Source organism: Porites lutea, chromosome 14, assembly GCF_958299795.1.
Source record: "Porites lutea chromosome 14, jaPorLute2.1, whole genome shotgun sequence".
In the NCBI taxonomy this organism is placed as follows: domain Eukaryota; kingdom Metazoa; phylum Cnidaria; class Anthozoa; order Scleractinia; family Poritidae; genus Porites; species Porites lutea.
The window spans coordinates 7,617,588-7,638,347 of record NC_133214.1 but is presented as its reverse complement, the minus strand read 5'-3'; the positions used below and the strand labels follow the sequence as shown (position 1 = coordinate 7,638,347).

The following is a 20,760-nucleotide window of genomic DNA, read 5'->3' as shown; positions in this document are numbered from 1 at the left end:
GGGTGGTTAAGCAATGACGACAACGACGTCGGACTGGCGAAATCGTCTCTTCTCAAGTGAATTCACATCGTTTCAAAATTCATCGCTCATATTCCATATCGTTCAACTTATCAATGTTGATGAATTTTTCTGGAGTTGATTTCTAAATTACTGAATCTGTCTTGTGTTTACGTGCTCCAGAAAAGGACGTTTTATTTCGTAGTCGTGCAACGACGGCAATGAAATGTAGCCTACGTACACACGGCACCGGATGAACTTTCGACTGGTTGAAAATTCGTTCGTTGAGGACATGTAGGTTTTCTGTTTACACGGAACTACCCTAACCGTAGGAAAATTTAGACGCGTAGCGGTTTAAAGTTCCGTGTGAACAGGGCGAAAATATGGAACGGTTCCGTGCGACAAAGTGACCGGTCAAATTTTTCAGCCGAACGAAACTTCGTCGGGTGCTGAGTGAACCTTGCGGTAGTACACCTATTGCTTTTATGACGTTTTTATTGCCGTTGTCGTGGTCGTCATTGCCGTCGTCGTTGTTGTTGTCGTTGTCGTTGTCGTTGCTTAAGCTCCCTACTGTCACACCACGCCTCGCTATACTGAAATGTTCCGCCCAGTGTGAAGTGAAGATTCAACTTGTTGCAAACGAGTGCTGTACATTGCATTAGGCGTGCTGTCTTAAGCAAGAAATTTCTGTAAAAAGTTTAAAAGTAGAGCTGTTGGTTAAATGTATATTAGTAATTTCAAAAAAACTATTTAATGTACAGTGAAATTATTGATATAGATGTGGAAATCATGTTCGGTATGCATTACGCTTTGTAAAATATTACTTTCCAGTAGTTTCCTTCAATACGAATTGTTTGTTTGTCTTCCTTTTTTTTTTCTTTTTTTTCCTCTCTTGACCGCGGTTGTCTAGTTTTTACTAGATTGTTTGTGACGGAGCTATTGGGCGCTTTCTAATCAACAAAAAGTCCGGGTTAAAATTTCAGAAATTCCCCGTGCCCAATGGAACGGTACATTCCGGCTGCACGGACCCGACCTAAGCCACCGTGCGTTTCGTTTGCAGAACAGAGAAGAGGGGTACTGAGGACAGAAATGTTGTCACATGGAGCGGGACATTTCACTCTGACCGACCGAAGTGACCGGACCAGTCAAAGTGGACTGAGCTCTACATCTTTGACGTTGAGTTTGTTTTCACTGTTTTTGAGAGTCGTTCTCATCTTAGTAATTGACAAAGTGAATGCGGCGCTTAGGAGGGGTAGTCAGGATGGAAGGATTTGACACCAATGGAGTGGAGCTTAATTTGGCAAGATGCTTGGTTGATTTAGCTTCGGAGTGACGTTGAAGGGGTTCAGAGGTGTAGATGACACTTTTGATGTTGAAGGATCCTGTTTGCTTATTTGTTCCGGAGAAGTATTAATTATTTCTTCACGTTCTATCGCATGTGGATGTCGAAGTGTTGTTTGAAACTCAGGTACCTGGCTTGCAACTGAAAGTACCGCTTTGCTTTTTCATCATTGCTGAGATCAGTGCGAGAAAGAGCGTTATCCATTCTATCTTGTACCTGTTGCATTGCAGGAAGAAGCGGACCAGTCGATAGATTTTGCTGTTCAGATACCGTTAGAGTTATTTGCATTTCTGCTTGACTAAACCCTTATTCATTTATGGTTAATACATTTGTCTGCAGTCTACAGTAAAAGAGGTTTATAATGCGCTTGTCTTTGCTGGCATCAATAATTTGATTGTCAAGCACGATTAAGTTCCGCTTGCTCAGAACGAAATAGAAGTCACTTCAAAAGCTGGGGGAATGCCTTTGAAAAATTCTATTTGAGGTATGGTGCTCAGCATTTCCAGATAAGCAGGCTGCCATTGTGAATAACACCAAACAATCCTGTCTGGTGGAAGTTGAATGGCTTGTGAAGATTGTTGTAATAGAGACTGAACCAAGAATGTCTTCCCTGATCCGGTCATGCCAGAGATGATGGAGGTGAAAGGATGTTGAAATCGAAACTGCAGACATTTGTATAAAAGTTGGCATTGTTTGAACTTGAGGCGAACTAACACCGCTGTGCCTATAATTTATATGTCTTTGCATGCCGTACTATCTTTCCTTCTACCGGTTTTTTGTCATAGGGAACAGGTTTAAACTAGGGTTCCCAGATCACGCGCTCATATCTTCGCGTGCCTAACACGTTATCCCTATTATCTGAGAGCCTTGAAAAGGCTACCGTTACCTGGAATCCAGATTCCAAGACTGTCTTGGATTCCCTAACAGGGGACGAAGTGGGGAGTCAATAATGACGGCTTTTGGTTTGATATCAAACCCATTCAAACTAGGCGACCCTAAAATAACCTGAAACTCTATATTGGGCCGACACCCTGTATTAGACGGAAACGAGCCTCAGTAAGATCTGAACTTTTCTTAAAAATATATTTTCTGTAAAACAAACTGGTTTTAAGCGTCATCTCCGTGAGTCCCGTGTACGTCTACCTTCTTTAATGTTGTTTTCTACGCATGGCATGAGATTGATTGACAGACTAAAATGATATGCACAGACTGCCCATCGCTTCGCATGATTCAGCCGATTAAATATCCTTTTGCTGGTGTCTCTAAAGCTTATGTTTGGGAGACAGCTTTATTCTACAGAATATGGCTGGAGCTCGAGCAACTCCATTACCCAGCGGGTACGATGATGTGTTTGTGAATGCAGTGGAGGAAGACTTACTGTGTGCAATCTGTCACCTGCCACTTAAAGAGGCCGTACAAACGGGGAATTGTGGGCATAGATTTTGTAGACTGTGCCTCAATGAGCACTTTAGGAGGTTAGTAGTGTTTCTCTTGATGGTAAATTAACGGAATGTTCTTCTAGTTGTATTATTTACTGCATTGTTGTTTAAATTTGTAAATTCAAATGAAGTTGTGTATTATCATCTCGGTCGCATCAGATAGTATGTAAGTCTTATCTATCTAGAGGTTGCCGGAAACTACTGATGCAATGCCCGGACTGAGTTGCTAGCTACATAGACCTAAATTGGAGTCGACAAAGACTTTGATTTTGTTAAAGTGAGAGACTGTAAGCACTGTCCTAGTGAACACGCATGCCTTCAATATCGATCTTAAAATCATAACGTCTCTCTTAAGGCCAATGCAATGAAGCGCAATAAATGTAAGTAGAGGGGTCTGCATGTATTCCAAGAATCCCTGCATTTATTATCAGATTCCTCAGTTACCATAACATTGGCATCTATCACATTTAAAACTAAAGCAACCGAACGAACAGGGATGCAGTGCAACGTAAAACAAGCTAAAACATCTAAGAAAACTGATTAAAAGCTGCGTTTACGCTTACCAGAAAATGAAGTTTAAATCGTTCTTTACAATTAGCTGAGACAAAGCATAAATCTGAATTCTTGGAATCGAGCCAGTCGAGCGAGTTCGGTTCCAGGTAACGAACAGAGATCATAATGATCTCCTGGCACCGATCATTCAGGCCAAGTCGCTAACTTTAACATGATTCAAGTAGGTTGCTTTTCTTTTTTTTTTTCGTTATATTTAAAATGCGAGGTTTTAACCCGCTTAATATATTTTGCCGACAGACAAGATCATGCCATTACTTTATTCTTAAAATTAAAGAAATGAACCGTCTATAAATATTTTGAATCTGTTTTCTAAAACGCAAAAAACATCCGTATTTTGCACGCTCATCAACTTCACAACATTTCTACAAAAAAAATAGCTTGAACTGACATACCAAAGAAGACATTCAGCAGTTAAAATTATTATTCATTTAAGATGTTTCTCCGTTTCTGATTGGCTAAAAGCACACGCTAAATTCATCATAAAGAGCTACTGTTGACCAAATTTGGAACGAATTTCGTCATATTGAACTGATGACATCAAAAGTGCAGCCAAAGTTGCAGATTATTGAACCGTTAACCGAGAAAACCTGGGGAAGAGGCTAAGTTGTTTTGGTAGTGAGAACAAAATGGCTGAACAGTCGGCGAAACATTTTACTCGTTTCTCGGCGAAATACTGTCTAAAATCATAGCAAGAACAGAAAGAAGAGACCTCGACAGACGACATCTGCCATTCTGGGTATATTTGCGTACCTGAAGAGATCTTTATCTCCTACTGACTTGCCGATAAAGATGCGCCATAATCGATATGAACTAAACATCGACCGAGATAAGCACGTTTTAGCTTGTTTTTCGGCCTCCTCGATCTGCGGAATTCTTCATATCCTACTCAGCCTCCTTACATAATTGCTAAATATTTTGAAAATTGAAGACAGTTATATAGATAATGACAAAATCATTGCCAGTCTTAAAAAAATGTAGACCAAAAGTAGAAGTAAGCTAACCTATTACTTCTTTTATTGCGTTCGATGATAGACTACGAGTAGTCCCCCATTTTTCCTCAGGGATGGTAGAGAGAGCAAAACGCGAGCGCGCGTGAAAATCACCCCATGCACGCGAGAAAAGGCGACATGTCGCGTGGGGTGATTTTTACGCTCGCTCTACTATCCCTGAGGAAAAATGGGGGACTACTCGTAGTCTAGTTCGATGAAGAAGAACGCAGTCTATTCTTCAAGGCGCGGTTACCAATTTCGTAGCAGGCTACAGAGTATGTAGAGGCGCTTTCTGCCAGATTCTTCACATAACCACGAACTGAATCCCTTAATTTTCAAGGGATGCAAAAATACATTGAAGAAAAATGCCACTATTGTTTATCTTTCTTTTGTTTTTCTTCCATGCTGGCACTGGTGGCATTCACAAGTTTCTCGTCTTTTTAATTATGTTATTTTTTTCAAAGTCGCATTTCGAATTAGATGTTCGTAGTGAATGCTAGAAACAGCCTACAGAGCCTAGCAGTGTCGAGCGATCCAGAGTCAGAAGTAGAACCATTTATTACTCAAACTAAAGCAGTTTTAGTGGCGGTACTGCAATTGAGCTTTCGGAAAACAATTTTGAATCTTCATTTGCGGATGCAGACAACGAGCAAGCAGTTGAAAATTTCAATTTTCGCACCGAGGATCTTTCGACCGACTTGTTTACAGGTAAAGAAGATTACGGGCGAGAGATCACTACTATAACTGACAACGAAATTCATTCGAGGATGAAGCAAGAATACCAAAAAACACAAAGCGGTCAACTACATGTCTTCATGGATTACGCGAGTTTGGGGTGACTGGGTTAAAGGACGGAACGCCTTACCATGACAGCGACACTTTCGTGGTAGCTTCAAACCGTGGAATTTTAAAGTTGCTGTTCAATTTTGAACCGTCGTTCTGGCTGTAGAAATCGATGAACCACCAACTAAGAAATCCGCGAATGTGGCGCAAAAGGAACGCCGCTCAGTTGCAGCGTCGTGTTTAATATTTATAGTAACCAAAGCCCTCTAATTACTCGGCAATCGCCTTTAAAATTCTGCTCCAAAATCCCCATTACAACAATTTTCAACTAATACGGAGATTCTGTGTTTGGAAAAAAAACGAGATCATCTATGTGCGCACTACGCCCAAGAAACAATGTCTGTTTACCGTGTTCTGATTGAAGGGAGGCGCGTAGTAAGGATGAGTCACACAGTTTTTTCAATAGTTTTAATTTGCTTGTTTGCGTTCGGCATTTTTAAACTCTTCCTGTTTTAGACCACGGTATGGTTACCATTCAAGTGAAGTGCATATTCGCTTCAATTTATGTTAAATGCATTCGTTCCTTGTATTGTTAGTCTTGTCAGGTCTTGGTTTGTTTTAACTTAACGGAAAAAAGAACATTGGAAAAAGCTATTTACAGATCTTTACAATCTCTTACGTCGTAAGTAAAGACCGCCTATAAACAGGTTTACGCTACTTTTCTTGCGTACCGTGAGTGCCCTCTTTACGCAACCTTCTCAGGGGCAGATTTACTGGTTCAACTTTACCCGCCTTTACACGTAACGGTGCGCAAAGGTTTGCCTCTGAATTTTACGGAACTTTAAGGAATCTGGTAAAGTTTGGTAAATTCAGTTTCACTTTCCGTGCTGTGACTTAAAGTAAGACCGTTTCCTTGCTATGGTGCTGTTTATACGTCGACTGAAGTAGAAAATGTACATTGTTGGCTGTTATTTAGATGCTCCATAAACTGTCAGCCCCAGCCCTCTCTGACAGTTTAGAAATATAAGAGAGGTTACTGACTGGACGGAAATTTTAAAACGCAAAGGCCAAACCAGGTTTCTCAGTGAGACAACACAAGCGCCTCTTTTCATTCTTCGGTGAATTGACCAGTGTCAAAAGAGAGGTTGATCAGCATAGTGACAACTGGCAACAGAACATCCAGCAACTTGAAAACAATCGGGGTGGGAATATAATGGTGTCTAGTTGACAAGATTTCCCGATGCTTTACTTGTTAAAATGCGCACTTACTCTTGAGAGAGAGACCTAAGAAACTATATTGTTCTTCGGGTACGTAATGTTAGTCGCAGGTGGAGATGGTACGGACGGTGTAGATAAATTAGCCAGTGACGCGTTTATATTCTCAATCTTCTGTGCAAAGAAATTGACAAAATCATAATATAGCCATAATCATTATATGGAAACAATAAACTTGAACTTAACCTGAGTTCTTTGCTCTTAGCGTTTGGCTTTCAAATTGTGTAATGTGATTTCTTTAGGAACCGCCAACGTTAGCCTGCATAGCAAGTGCCGTTTAGTATTTTTTTTTTTCATTATCTTAAACTTATTCTTAGAAATTTAATAACAATAACATGAACTTTTGCCGGACCCTGTTGTAACACCTTGAAAAACCCTAAATTGAGCTCTTTACAAGGGAGTATAAAGGGGCTCTTTTTATCCTCTCTTGGTTCTTTAGGGATATTTCAAAGCAGTCCTCGTAGTCTCCTGGTTGTTTTCAAGTGCAGGTATTAATATTTTCTTTTTATTTGATTCAGGTTGGAGCTGAACAGGGAACCGTTAAATTGTCCTGTGGACCGAAACCGCCTGATACGGAGAAGAGTAGGTCACATCTTGCGCTATATCTGTATCTCTGATTCACTCTTTTTCCATTTGTTTTAAGTTCTGTAATATACTATGGCTTAAACAAGAATCCTAAACAAAGATAGGGATGTCATAGGGAATTTCTTTTCGACCTTATTGGTCAGGAATAACGCAGGTGGACCGTCCGAACAGTTCGAGGCATCGTGATGTCACGACGCGCGACATTTGATCTCATACAATTACTGTACGACGCCCATGGAATAGTTTTCCCATACTAGGAGGCTGTGGCTGCAAAAAGGCACTTTCAAACATAAAATTGCACCTTCATATCACACCCATTCCTCGATCGCTACAAGTCGCCCCCCCTTCTTAATGTGACCGTTGGAGAAAAGGTTCAACTGTTTTTTCTTCGTCTTTTTCAGTTTAATTTGGCTTATTCACACCACATCGATTCGAAGCAACCCGTGTGGAATCACCCCCCTTGTACACTAGCGACGCCATGAATTTTAACGATCTGAAACAACTCTGTCTCCCAGCTTGTGCACGGAAAATCGGCTCTTTCAAATCATATGTTAAAGAAATAAACTACAAAAAACCGTATACGAAGATACTACTGGTCTTCAACGTCGGATCTCACGCAAAGATAACGAATCAGTTACAAATAGTTAAAACAGAAAACGAGAAGTCCAAAGAATACTGCAAAGGTGATAACCGTTTTAAGACACGTTGTTGCGGCTTTGCAGTAGTCTTTGGACGGATGTTATTTCGATCAAAATCCCGATGAAAAGCTTGACCTTCCTTTTAAGTAAAGTCACGGTTCAACTACACCAACAACAGCAACTACAATAACTACACTAACTACAGCCCAAACTACAGTAACTACACCAACTAATGACAGTAACTACACAAACTACAGCAAGTACACATACTACACCAAACTACAGTTATTGTAACTACACCAACAACACTAACTACACCAAACTACAGAAACTACACCAACTCGGCAAACTACAGCAACTACTTATACTACACCAACTACACCAAACTACAGTAACCACACCAACTACACTAAATACAACAACTACACCAACTACAGTAACTACACAAGCTACAGCAACTACACCATTACTACACCACCATTTCGATCAAAATCCCGATGAAAAGCTTGGACCTTCCTTTTAAGTAACTCCACGGTTCAACTATACCAACAACAGCAACTGCAATAACTACACTAACTACACTAACTACAGCCCAAACTACAGTAACTACACCAACTACACCAACTACACCAACTACACAAACTCATGACAGCAACTACACAAACTACAGCAAGTACACATACTACACCAAACTACAGTTATTGTAACTAAACCCACAACACTAACTACACCAAACTACAGAAACTACACCAACTCGGCCAACTACACCAACTACAGCAACTACCTTTACTACACCAACTACACCAAACTAGGTCAAACTACAGTAACCACACCAACTACACTAAATACAACAACTACACCAACTACAGTAACTAAACAAACTACAGCAACTACACCAATTACACCAACTACGCCAACTACAGCAACTACGCATACTACACCCACTAAACTACTGCAGTAACTACACCAACTACAGCTACTACACCAACTACACTTCGTATAGGCTGATACTTGCAATCTAAAGCCAACTACACCAACCATGTCATACTACACTAAATACATCTCTATATTCGTGACGGTTATCATGAATCCATTACCATGTTGAATCCATTACCAGTTTTTGCCTCTCAGTTTGGCGAGTAGCCTACGTAGCAAGCGTTTCCAATCGAGTTATTGCGCGAAAGTTAGAGCGGAAGCAAATCCCCTCCCCCTCCCCCGTCATTCATTTTTTTTTTGCTCTTGTCCCAGCTTTCTAGACGAACCTTGCGAGGAAACGCTTGCTACGCAGGCTATTTGGCGAGATGCAAAACGGATTGACCGGGCAAGCGACATTTTGGGAAAAATCTTCAAGGTTGAATGGGTAAAATCAACATGTAGAATCTTCATAAAAACAAACAAAGAAATGGTTCAAAGAAATGTTCGAACCTTTGTTTTAGGACATTTTCTCAGACAAAGCAACGGAAAGAAAGATACTCTCCTTCATCATCAAATGTCCAAGTGAGGGTTGTCAGTGGTCTGGCGAACTTAGGTCAAAAACCGTAAGTTTTGTAACTGTGTCCTTTAGTAGTAAATTATGTTTTTTCACCGCTATCATTTTCGTTAAATGAAGAATGATAGCCAAAAATGAACAAGATACACTGTTAGTAATGTTACGAGCATGTTTCAAAGAAAAAGATCTGAGTCTGCAGCGCGATTCAAGGCGACTGATAAAATTATGTAAGGTAAAGCACTTTTAAGTGCTTTACCTTACATAGTTCAGTTTCAACAACCCTACTGAATGTGTTTGTGCGTTACAGATCGAGTCGGAATTTGGAATTGTTGAGGGACAGAAACAACAACAAACTTAACCCATGTCGACGCCGGGACTTGAACCCCGGCCACATTGGCGGGAGGCGAGTGCTCTCACTGCTTCGTTACCGTTGCTTTTTTTTAGGACTCCCCAGGCACTCTACCCGTCGAACTACGGAGATTTTAGCTATAAAGTAGATGTTATAACTTTTGCTTGCAGTTTCGAAACGTCAGTCAATGGCACCAACAGTTCTTTTCAGTACTGCACTCTTTCTAGTCTCCTATGAAAGTATGAAGCCGTCACGCAAAGCTCCTCTTCTTCTTTCCCTTCCTGGGAAGGAGTGTTGTGTGATAAGACAAAAACGACTGTGTAGGAGACTACACTCTTCCGGACGATCACATTCAGTCTCCTTGCTGGGTTCTTATAATTTTAACGTAAAAACCCCTAATCTTCCCTTGTTTTTCTTTTTTGTGACCGTAAAAAGAACCACTTGGCATCGTGCTCTCTAAAAATTGTCTCCTGTACAAACGACAACTGTTCTGAGACCATGACAAGGAACAACCTGCAGAAACACGTGACCACCACCTGTCGCTGGAGGATTCTTCGTTGCAATTTCTGCAGTGCGTCACATCCGGAGTGTAAAAAGGAGGTGAGAACCTGGTCGTCCACAAAGGTTGACCGCTTAGGCCAGCTTTGACATAATTTTATTACTTTTTAATGACTAGGCGCATCTGGCTGATTGTAAAAAGTTCCCGCTGCGTTGTTCCCAGAACTGTGGAGCTTTCATTCTGAGAGAGAAGGTAGGTTAATTTTAATTAGTAAACCGGGTCTCAAAGCATCGCCACGGCCCAGAGCATTACTCCCTAATATTCGGCCTAAACGGGTATGTGCCGTTGAACAAGCATCAGGGTATACAAGCCTTGTAAAGAGCGTGAAGGCTGGTAATGAACGGTCTTCATTTTGTGGCACCAACAATTTTTTGCCAAAAAAATGATTTCCATGATGTTAGTTCACGGTGGATATTTTTGCAAGCTAAACGGCCAAGAGATTCTACGTGATAGGCTTCATAATTTTCTGAATTATTGGAACTGAAATTAATACAAGCAACCAACATCAACACTTGACACCAGGAAAATTTTGGATTAAACGTTTCTATGGTTACTTGTTACATGACCCTCTAGTAGCGAATTAATAACTCAAAACTCCCAAATGTTTCTCCTAGTGCAGAAATTTATTGCATACAAAATTGAAGAACTTGTCCGATCTGAATTCTCAAATTTTTGTGACGTAACAACTGATGGCGTCACAAAATGGAGAATTTGAAACAGCACAGATAACACAATAGTGAAAGTCACATCTCATTATCTTCTATAGTTCAAGAGGTATTAGCAAAATTCCATGCATGTTTTAAATAGGTTGGACAAATTTGGGGCCAATCAGGAGCTGTGGTTATACGCTCCTGGGCCAATTTATTTTTAGCACTTTTTTTCCGGGCATGGTTTGTTAAATTACCTAACAAGCCCTAGCTACCTACACGCGAACTGTACCTCTTTGGTTACGTTACGTTGACGACACATTCACCGCCGTACACAAAGACGGAATCGACGATTTCACGAACACCTTAAAAGACAGAACGCGGACATACAGTTCACCAAGGAGATCGAAGAAAATGGTAAGATACCTTTTCTAGACTGCTTGGTCACTCGCGACAACAACAAACTAAAAACGACTATTTACAGAAAACCGACACATACCAACCGATTACCAGACCAGTCTTCGTACAACCCGACCTCTCACAAGGCTACTACTATCCGGACTCTGACGAGACGAGTGCAACTAGTTTGCGACTCACCTGACAGCCTACAAGACGAGACTGATTATCTTAGCAACGTTTTTAGTAAGAACAATTAAAACACGGACTTTGTTAGACGGAACACTCACAGTAACACTGATTCCAACTCTCAGACCAACGCTGGCCCTGTTACGACAGCGACTATACCGTACATCAGAGGCACCTCTGAAACTATATATTGCACGTATATTACAACCTTACAATATACGTGTTGCGCACAAACCGATAACCACTTTACGGCGACTGCTTACTAATGTCAAGGACAAAGACAAACCGGAGGACAGACGGGGAGCAGTATACAAGATCAAATGCTGCGACTGCCAGGCTTCTTCATTGGTGAAACCGGCAGAAACCTAAGCACGCGACTGACCGAACACAAACGCGCGACGAGGAATGGTGACGTCAACAATCACATTGCTGAGCACCAATTGACTGGGACTCTACGACATGTATGACGTATTCTACAGACTACTATCAACGTCTTACTTTAGAAAGCTGGTTTACTAACTTAGAACAAACTCCACTGAATCGTAGCCAACAGTGACCAGCGCCGTACAAACGACTTATTGACGAGATCAAGCAAAACTAACTACGAGAGAACAACTGGAGGACTGACAATTTGACTAACAATAGACGGACTGTTTAACTGTGACAATAGACGGATCGAAACGCACCAATCACTGATTACGAGTCTTCATAGCCAATAACATCACGCCTTAACTGACAGACGACCAATAACATCGCGACATAATTGACCAATCAGATCAATAACCAGAGTATAATACCATCCACTGACGTGATACAACTCACTTTGACTCTGAAGATGACTACCGCACAGATTGTCGAAACGTCAGTCACTGTCAACAACAACAGTCCTATTCAGGACTACGTTCACCCGGACGATCAAACTCAACCTTTTTTTACCTAATTCTGTACGCAAGACGAAACGAATCAGGGTCATAAAATAAGGTTTCTTGCCTTGAACAGCGTAGCGAAATGAACAGTTTTTTTGTTGGCGGCACACCTCTACCCAAACTTCGCTTGAGTACCACTCCTCCGGGCTTCGTGGACCCACCACTTGACTTGTACCTTTACTTCAGCATGCGGTTCACGTAAAAAAATCCTTACAAACTTAAACTTAATTTCTTAATTCAGGCTCCGTCAGGCAGGTAATGGGATACCTATAGTTTTTCGGAGACCTTACCAATGTTTTTCAAACGCCTTAAAAGTGATCTTATCCTTGTCCGATCGCCAGAAAATTTTCACTAATGATTAATTAACTATGAATTGAAGTTTATCAAAATGCAGTATTTAGTAAAATTGATATCACTATGACAACAATAAACAAAAAAAATGAATTTCGCGCGATCTAGACCAGCTACCGAAAATCCCAGGAACTTAAAGTGTGGTGTTAAGCAAATATTCTCCATGAGAAGTAAAACATTCTGTATGTTTGAATTCAAATAAATTGTAAATATATTTCAAACCTCATATCTTCAATAGCCGTGATAAATTGTTTGATAAAAAAGTTCTAAATAATTCAAATTAATCTTAAGTAGGGACAGAAGGTTGGCTTAATATCATATTCCAACGCATGGAAATTTTGGTGTATTTTCTTTCTTACCTTTTTTCTCACCACTGTCTAAGTGCATTTTTATTCTGAATTTTGACTTTTTGCGCTTTTTTGTATGTCTCTAAAACGACTTGACAGAATTCTTTTTATAAACCTTATCACATAATCTCCTGATGTACTATATAATAATGTACGAAATTTTCATTAAGATTGATTCTTTGAAACACCTTGAACTTTCAAGACGAGTCTAGCCTACGAACCGACCAAAAACCCGCGTTATAACATTCACTGCTTTGGCGTTATGCTGATTTTTCCAAACTAATGCCCGCCATACATAAGTCCATGGCTAGTACATTTCAATGTGAACATTGTCAATGTTTTACATTCAAAATATGCAATAAAACTGGTCTGACTTAAATGAAGTAGCCATGTAGGTTCATAAGGTGATTTACGTTTTATTTGAATTGAATTTCAAACTAAAACAGAATTTTTTACTTCTCACGCAGGATCTTTACTAAACACCACACTTTAAGTTCCTGTTGTCGGATTTTCAGTAGCAGGTCTAGATCGCGCGAAATTCGGATTTAATCGATTTCAAAGTTTTTTGTTCATTGTTGTCATAGTGGTATTGATTTTACTAAAAATTGCATTTTGACAAACTTTAATTCATTGTTAATCGCAAAAATAACATTTTCATGTCTTTTAGCTATGCTGACTAGTTTGTGGGACTAAAAATATATTCTAAATTCGCGCCAAACATCGTTCTACAGCTGGTTCTAATGGATGGTGTTCACAGTGACATCATCAAATTGTAAAGTCAAAATAGCGAGGTTTTACGAATTCTTATTTACACTAGGTTGAAGATAAACAAAAAGTTAATCTTTGTACAAGTTTCCATTCCTGTAGCATGTTTCATTTCGAAAATACAGCAATTTGAACTTCCGAGTTTTCACAGTGCGTGACACCAAAATAGGAATGCTGTCTCGTTGAAAAAAGTCTCTCCTTTCGATTTTCAGCAGTATAACCATTTTTAGTATTAGAAGATATGTTTATGTGCGCGTATGTTAGTTCTACAGAGAAAAGAAAGAGCTTTTATAGAAGTTTTTTCTCCAGATGTGTTTGTTGTTTTCCGGCAGCCATATTGGTGCACCGGCGTCTCCATACAAATCTCTACAAAGGTGCGTGAAACGTTTCGGAAAATAACTCAGAAACTGTGGTCCGCAAAGACCTGAGACTTGGAAAGGTTGTTCATATATTAGTCTTTTATAACATTTCATTTTCTTGGCTTCTTCCACTGGACGGTTTCCAATTTAATTTTTTGTTGCGTGACAGTGAAAGCGATCTATACGTTCGTCTCGTAGATATTTAAAAAAAAAGGAAGAGAAGTGTGAAACAAAACTGTTTTTCAGACCCTTGGAACGTTCCCGACCATAGATTAGATCTCCCAAACAGGTTCAATCACAAGTGACCCAGGCTCAGGCTCTTCTGCTTTAGATTGGATCAAAAGGAGCCTAATAAAAGCCCAGAATGGAAAGATTATGTATGCTTAGCAACTTAGGAATCAGCTCATTTTCCACGGAAGTGAAAACTAAGATCCTTAAACAGCCTCGCTTGGCGTACAGTCAGAGTCATTTACGGATATCCGATTTAAATGAGATTACTTTTTCAGATTTCAACCCACATTAAGGAGGAGTGTCCGCTCACCATAATATCCTGTCCGTATGAACATATTGGCTGCACGGCTAAGGTAACACAAAAAAAATGAAGGGGACAAATACAGTGGTAAACTTTTATTATCGGAATTATTATGTCTTTTTAGTTTTAAGGGGAGCTTATTATTTCCCACGGTGCAGTGGGAAAAGCAAATTCATGCAAAAGGGCATAGAAATGTATGTGTGCAACAAATGCCCCACCCTGGGGTACAAGGTATAATACCTCCATGATAAAAAAAATGTGTCTTTTTTTTTTTTTTCAAGAATAAGGTCAATCAAACGGTCCCATTGTAAAGGATACCTGTCGCTTTCAGAGAATCAAATACTTTGTTTCTCGGTTCTTTCCAAAATTCTGAAAATTTCACATAGTAGGGGTCCTGGTAAATCTAGTAAATTTAGCAATCTATGCTGTATGAGCAAAAGATTCCTTGCTTATCGTGTTGAATTCTTTTACCGCAGATTCAGCGAAAAAACGTTGAGCCACATGTTCAAACATCCGTGGAAGATCATCTTGACTTGGCTTGTGTGAAACTAAGCGACGGGCAAAAGAAGTTCGAAGAGACCACTAGAAAGCTTACTAAGCTTGAAGAGAGGGTAAACCATCTTGAAAAAAACATACAGTGCTCTGAAGAATGCTGTAATTCATTTACATGGAGGATAAGCAATTTTAGGGAAGTCCTAAGAAAAGCCATAAGTGGAGAGAAAACCGATATAGAAAGTACCCCGTTTTACAGATCTGGATATAAATGCAAGTTGCACATGAATCCAAACGAGGATGGCAGTGAAGACGAAGACGAAGACGAAGATACGTACCTGTCGATATACATAATAATTATGAAAGGTGAATATGATGCCGCTTTAACCTGGCCTTTCCAGAAAAAGGTGATCTTTACGTTGATTGATCAACAAGAAAATGCAAACAACCGGGAGAACATTGTTGTGTCCTTAACCGGCACTTCTGGACCAGAGAGCTGTGAATCTTTTGCTAGGCCTGTGACAGATCAGAACATTGGGTGGGGTTTTGGTAATTTTGTATCCCACGAAAAGCTAGGGGAAAGGCGATATATTGTGGACGATACTATTTTTATTCAGGTTCGCATCACTTCACCAGCATTGATGCATTATTAAATATTTAATCGGACTTCGGAACAGAAATGTGTAACAACAAAACGTGGTGTCCAATTTCAATGAACTTGTTAATTATAGTTCGACGATTTTTACACGCCCCTAGTTATTTCTCTTCGTAACACTAATCTCCAGTAGCCGTACTGTTGCCCGGTTTTGTTGACTTTTGGCTGGCTTTAATGACAGCTGCTCGAACATTGCCATCCTCTTCAGAAATAAAGTTAATCTTCAACCTTTCCTATTTATTATTAGTTAGAATTGTTTTCAATGAGACAAGGTCTCTGGAAATAAGTTGTTTGTTGCTCCCCTTTGATCTAACTTAAGATAGGTCTTGTAACTCGGTCTGGGAGTCTGGACGAGCCCGTTTGCTTTGAGGGCTAAAACAAGTTCTCGCTTCCAATCTCATCCCCATAAGAACCAAATTTGACACACGGACAAAAGTTATCTCTCACAGAAGGAGAAAGCGATTTTCTTCCCTTACCGGCCTTCTTTTTTCGGAGTGAGTTCAGCGATCGCCGACATAACACGCGTTTTTAGCGATAAGAGCATAGCGTTTCTACATTCCCCCGTGAAAATTTAGGGGGATGCCAGCCAGGCCTGTTATCAACCAACTTTGATTTCTGGAACGTCATTTTTCAGCCAATGGTATTTCCCTTCGTCAGTGCGAAATACAATGAAAATTTATGAGAGAACGTTGCAAGTTCTCCTTTCCTCGCGCGTTCTCGTTCACCGTGTTGTTTCTGAATAAAAGAGACAAGTTGTGATTGAACAGACACGATTTCTTAGTACTGTATATGTGTAGCGAATTTAAGTTAGAAAATATCAGAAACCCATGGGTCATAGGCCGCTGAGAATATTTACTCTAGAGTAAATTTTTATGGGAAAAATGTTTACTGTATTTTTTATATGCTAGAACTTTATTTTGCGGATCGCTGGAAAAATCACAAAAACCGCAAAAATTTCGTGCCACAAGGTATTGCTCCGAAATAGTGTAAAGATTAGATGACGCAGACGGTGCACCCCCACTACGACTTCCCAGAAATACCCCCCCCCCCCCCCCGAAGAGAAAATTAAACCTATTTTATAAACTGGTGCGCCACAGGCAGGCCACTTTATAAGCCCTAGTCTATCTCACCGTCTCACGTATTCTGCGTATGAGTTCAAGTCAGAAATTAGACGAACGTCGTTGATAGAATGTTTAGGTTGATTGAGATGCAGGGAGACAGGAGTGGGATCGCCGAGTTGATGGTGGTTTAAGATGGATCAGCGGTGTTCTCCAAATCGTTCATTAAGTTGGCGTTTAGTCTCTCCGATGTACTGGCATTTGCATTTGTTACATTTCAGCCGTAAATAGATAAGATTTTTGGATTTGCAGGATAAGTTTTCAATGATTTTTCTTTGTTCATGCAATTTGTTTGGCCTTCCTGGACAAAAGGACAGGTAAGAAGGACAGCGTGGATGAAAACTTTTTTACTGTGAAATGCATAGCCTAATATAAACTCCCAAGGTGTTGGGAGGATTCTCGATAGTTATGCTTTGTCCTGGGTTTGCAGAACTGTCTCGAAATCTCCTAACACCCTCGTGTTTATTTCAGGCTATGCAAACCCGAAAGACGTTTTCTAGCGCTTTTAAGGTGATGCATGGCTTCATTGACTTTCTCACCCAATAAAAAGCCCTTCGTTTTTTAAACTTAACACTATACAAGTTCTGCTCTTACTGGAGTAAATGAGAAACAGAAATGAATAATAATTATAATTATTCAAGAGCATACAGCTGGTAGAAAGCCTCTGTCTTACCTATAAAGAGCCCGAACACTTAAGTGTAAATTTGGCAGAGGGGGCACATATATATGGTTACCAAATCCACCGCGCGACCTTGGTCTCAAATATTCCGGTCGGATTGAACCAAAATGCACCGTTTCGACTGAAATTTTCGGAATTTTGGGCTGAATGGAAGGCACCCACTCACCTGATTTTCACTCGATCGTGGGCGTTGAGCTTATAATCGATTATGATTACAACTCCTTTTAGTACTCGTGGTATACGAAAAGAGGCAAAATCATGTAAAAATACCGTAACCCATTACGGTAACATCATTTCGGGCGCAATTTATTTGTAACTTTTGATTCTGTGGACGAAATATTACAATGTGCCCATTCAAATGAAACATCTTCAACATAGCTGAAGTATGGCACTAATAGTTTTTCAAAATCTTATAAGATAAGATTTGGTAAGAATAAAATCTTAACTGTGTGTTTGGCAATCCGGGAAGTGACAGGGGTAAAGTGACGTTTTCGTAGCCGTCGCTGTCGTAGTTGCAGCTTAAGTTACGACGACGGCGACGGCAACGAGAACGGCAAAGAAGCAATAGGTTGGTATTAGCGAAACAACAACTTTGCACGTGCATCATGCTTTTTTGTACATTTCGTTGCTGTATTTGCACGACTACGACGTGAAATTTCCTAATTTCACGTTTTGTAGAACGTGAACTCGAGACAACTATTTTCATCTTCTTTTTCTTAACTTAGGCTACGTTCATACGGAAGCGTTCGATATTTTCGCGTTGTTCACACGGAACGGACAAATGAGGTTGAAATTTAACTTTAGTCAGAGGTTTTACTATCTGCTTATGTACAGAGCACTACTTTAAAAATTAGCAAATCCAAAATGACGTCTCCCAACCGAGTAACCAACCATCCATGCAACCACGCATTTGCCGTGCAAAAATTTAGCCGGTTATGGTGTTCACACCACGCAGTTCAAAATTAGACGGGTCAAAAATTTCACCTCGGTTATAGAGTTCAATTTTTTTAACGGCTGGGCGTTCTAATTTTCGTAAGGTTAGCGTGGTTTCGTGTGAACGAAGGAGTTTTCGACCGGTACCGAAACAGATTATTAGAATTTTACTCCCAAGAAAATTGGTCAACATTTGACAAATTGAACTAGATGCATGGAATAACAGCGATGAAAAGTACACTTGTTAAGTGGCGTTTTCGTTGCTGTCGCCGTCGTGATTGCTTAAGCCCCCAAGTACCACTTAAATAAAGGCGACTGAACATAACTTTATGATGTTCTTACATGTGTTCGTTTGTTTATTAGCTTGCGTAGCACGCGCATGACAAATATGGAACACTGACGAAAACCTAAGGAAGCGGTGCCCGTGAGGTATGAGAAAGCGCGCGTGTTCTCTTCTCCCACGTGCATCGTATGGCTAATCTCGAGTCCCTAATTTCTTTTCTGCCTGTTACGCAGACGGTTGTTTAGGAGGACGTTGCAACAAGAGTTGTTCTGTACATGGTAGCTTTAAAATTCGGGACTATATTTATATATACAATTTAAGAATTTTTTTTTTCAGTTCTTTTCTAACGAGTGTTTTCTTGCAGTACTAAATTCCATCTCTCGGGGTACTGCTGCCGTTTTGATTCTTGGCGGGTTGTAGGGACGTCGTTCAGTTGAAAGTCTACTTTTCTAAAATCCGTTCATTTCCTGTCGTCGAGCTTGTCTTGTATCAATTAAATAGGCCTCTTGAGTTCTACATGAGCAGGGTAAATTCTATGTGACTGGGTCTACTCCTAACCAATACTTCTTGTACTTTCAGGCTAGCTCTATCTTTCCTTGTCCCTGTTTAGCTTTCTTATTAAGAAGCGACTTCGTTTGGACACAGCGGCAAGGCGTAGTTTACCCTGGATTGGACCCAGCTGCGGAGAAAACCAAACAGGAAAGACAAACTAAACGAGAGTTGCTGCTGAAGATTTATTTCTAATGATATGCTAGAGCGGGTGACGTGGCTGGGACGCACCGAAAAGGAAATAAAGGACTTTATAGATTACTGAAGGGTCAGAACAGCACAACCCACAGTTTGAGAGGGAAACTTCAAATAGGGTTAAAGGTTAGTTATCATCTTTTAATATTTTATAGACGGTCAATCGGGTGATATGAAAATAAAAAAATAAATTAAAATAACTTAGAGACTAATGTACCCGGTCCTGGTTGTTGAAACATTGAGTAGCGCTGTCCACCAGATAAATTACTATCCCGTGGATAAGTACTTAGGGTAGCCTGCATAACAGGCACTTTATGGGCCAAGCGACGCGAACGCGGTTTTTTGCGCGAAGCGCGAGACGAGGGGAGTGGAAAAATAAATGCGGCGTTCGCCTCGCGTGGTTCATAAAGCGCCTGTTATGCCGGCTATACTTAGGGAAACCAATATTGCGTTATTCACTAGATGGAAATTTGTCCAGTGCGTGGATATCTATAAATTTCAAACAACTGAGCCCTGTATGATAAGGGCATATAAATCCGATAAATGCGCGCAAACGAACAAACAAAACAAATTTTTGAATACAGGCTGCAGCGCAACTGACGGCCGTCAGTAGCAATGTTTTGCACTAATGTCTTTGCAGAGTAATTTCTAAATATGCATTAAATTCAGGAATCGAATGCGAACCCATTTTCTGACAGTTAGCGGTTAAAGTGCTTTTAGAAAGCATAAAACTTCGTCTTCTTAAGACTTTCCCAAAAGCGGTGGAGAAGGGTAGTGGGTTAAAGGTATATTAAGTTTAAAATGTCAAATAGGAAGGTAGCTTACTGAATTTTATTCGCTTTGAATATGCCAGAGTGTTCACAATAGGACGCTTGCTTGGCCCCTGTATGGAATTCAAGCGTTAAGCACGGTTTTAAAAATGTTATCTCTGTTTAAATATCAAAGTTTCACGTCTGTTTGGGATTGTGAGAGCTAGCGTTATGCGTTTAAAGGCCAGCAACTGTTTTGTTTGGAGGTGATGTATCTTTGTTTAACTGCTAAATTAAGACGTTAGAAGGTCTGTATGTGACATGCGTAGTGATGAATGCTTGGTAATTGGTCAACGGTACCTCAATCTCATTAGCTCTTCAAGAATTTAAAGATCAAGAACGTCTATGTTAGTTGAGCTAGATTACCAACAATGAGAATGATATTTGACATGTTTTGATAATATTAGTAATTTACACAGACCCCACAGGTTTAATTTATAGCTACCTCCAATATCTTCACATATTTATATCCGAAAAATAAGCTTTAATTTTCAACGCGCTGTTGTTATTTGAGACG

At 40.1% G+C, this 20,760-nt stretch overlaps 2 protein-coding genes across 5 annotated transcripts in view; one reads left to right on the top strand and one right to left on the bottom strand.

Annotated features, from left to right (window-relative positions):
• Positions 1–2,590: 2,590 nt before the first annotated feature.
• On the top strand, positions 2,591–15,818 carry LOC140924537 (TNF receptor-associated factor 4-like). Its single transcript, XM_073374556.1, has 7 exons — positions 2,591–2,814; positions 6,917–6,980; positions 9,058–9,159; positions 9,895–10,059; positions 10,136–10,210; positions 14,505–14,582; positions 15,007–15,818. Exons 1-7 carry the CDS (start codon positions 2,642–2,644, stop codon positions 15,673–15,675), a joined length of 1,326 nt encoding a protein of 441 aa, XP_073230657.1. The 5' UTR covers positions 2,591–2,641; the 3' UTR covers positions 15,676–15,818.
• A 2,681-nt stretch (positions 15,819–18,499) lies between these two features.
• LOC140925222 (BMP-binding endothelial regulator protein-like) overlaps positions 18,500–20,760 on the bottom strand; it is a 26,552-nt gene continuing 24,291 nt past the window's right edge. Inside the window, exons 10-11 of one of the 4 annotated variants that reach the window (XM_073375209.1) lie at positions 20,260–20,317; positions 18,503–19,369 (exon numbers count right to left, since the gene is read on the bottom strand). In XM_073375209.1, the coding sequence (XP_073231310.1) occupies positions 19,350–19,369; positions 20,260–20,317 (78 nt within the window). In that variant the 3' untranslated portion in view covers positions 18,503–19,349. Of the gene's footprint in view, positions 19,370–20,259; positions 20,318–20,760 lie in introns of all 4 variants that reach the window. The other 3 variants (XM_073375210.1, XM_073375208.1, XM_073375207.1) reach the window with 3 other exon arrangements.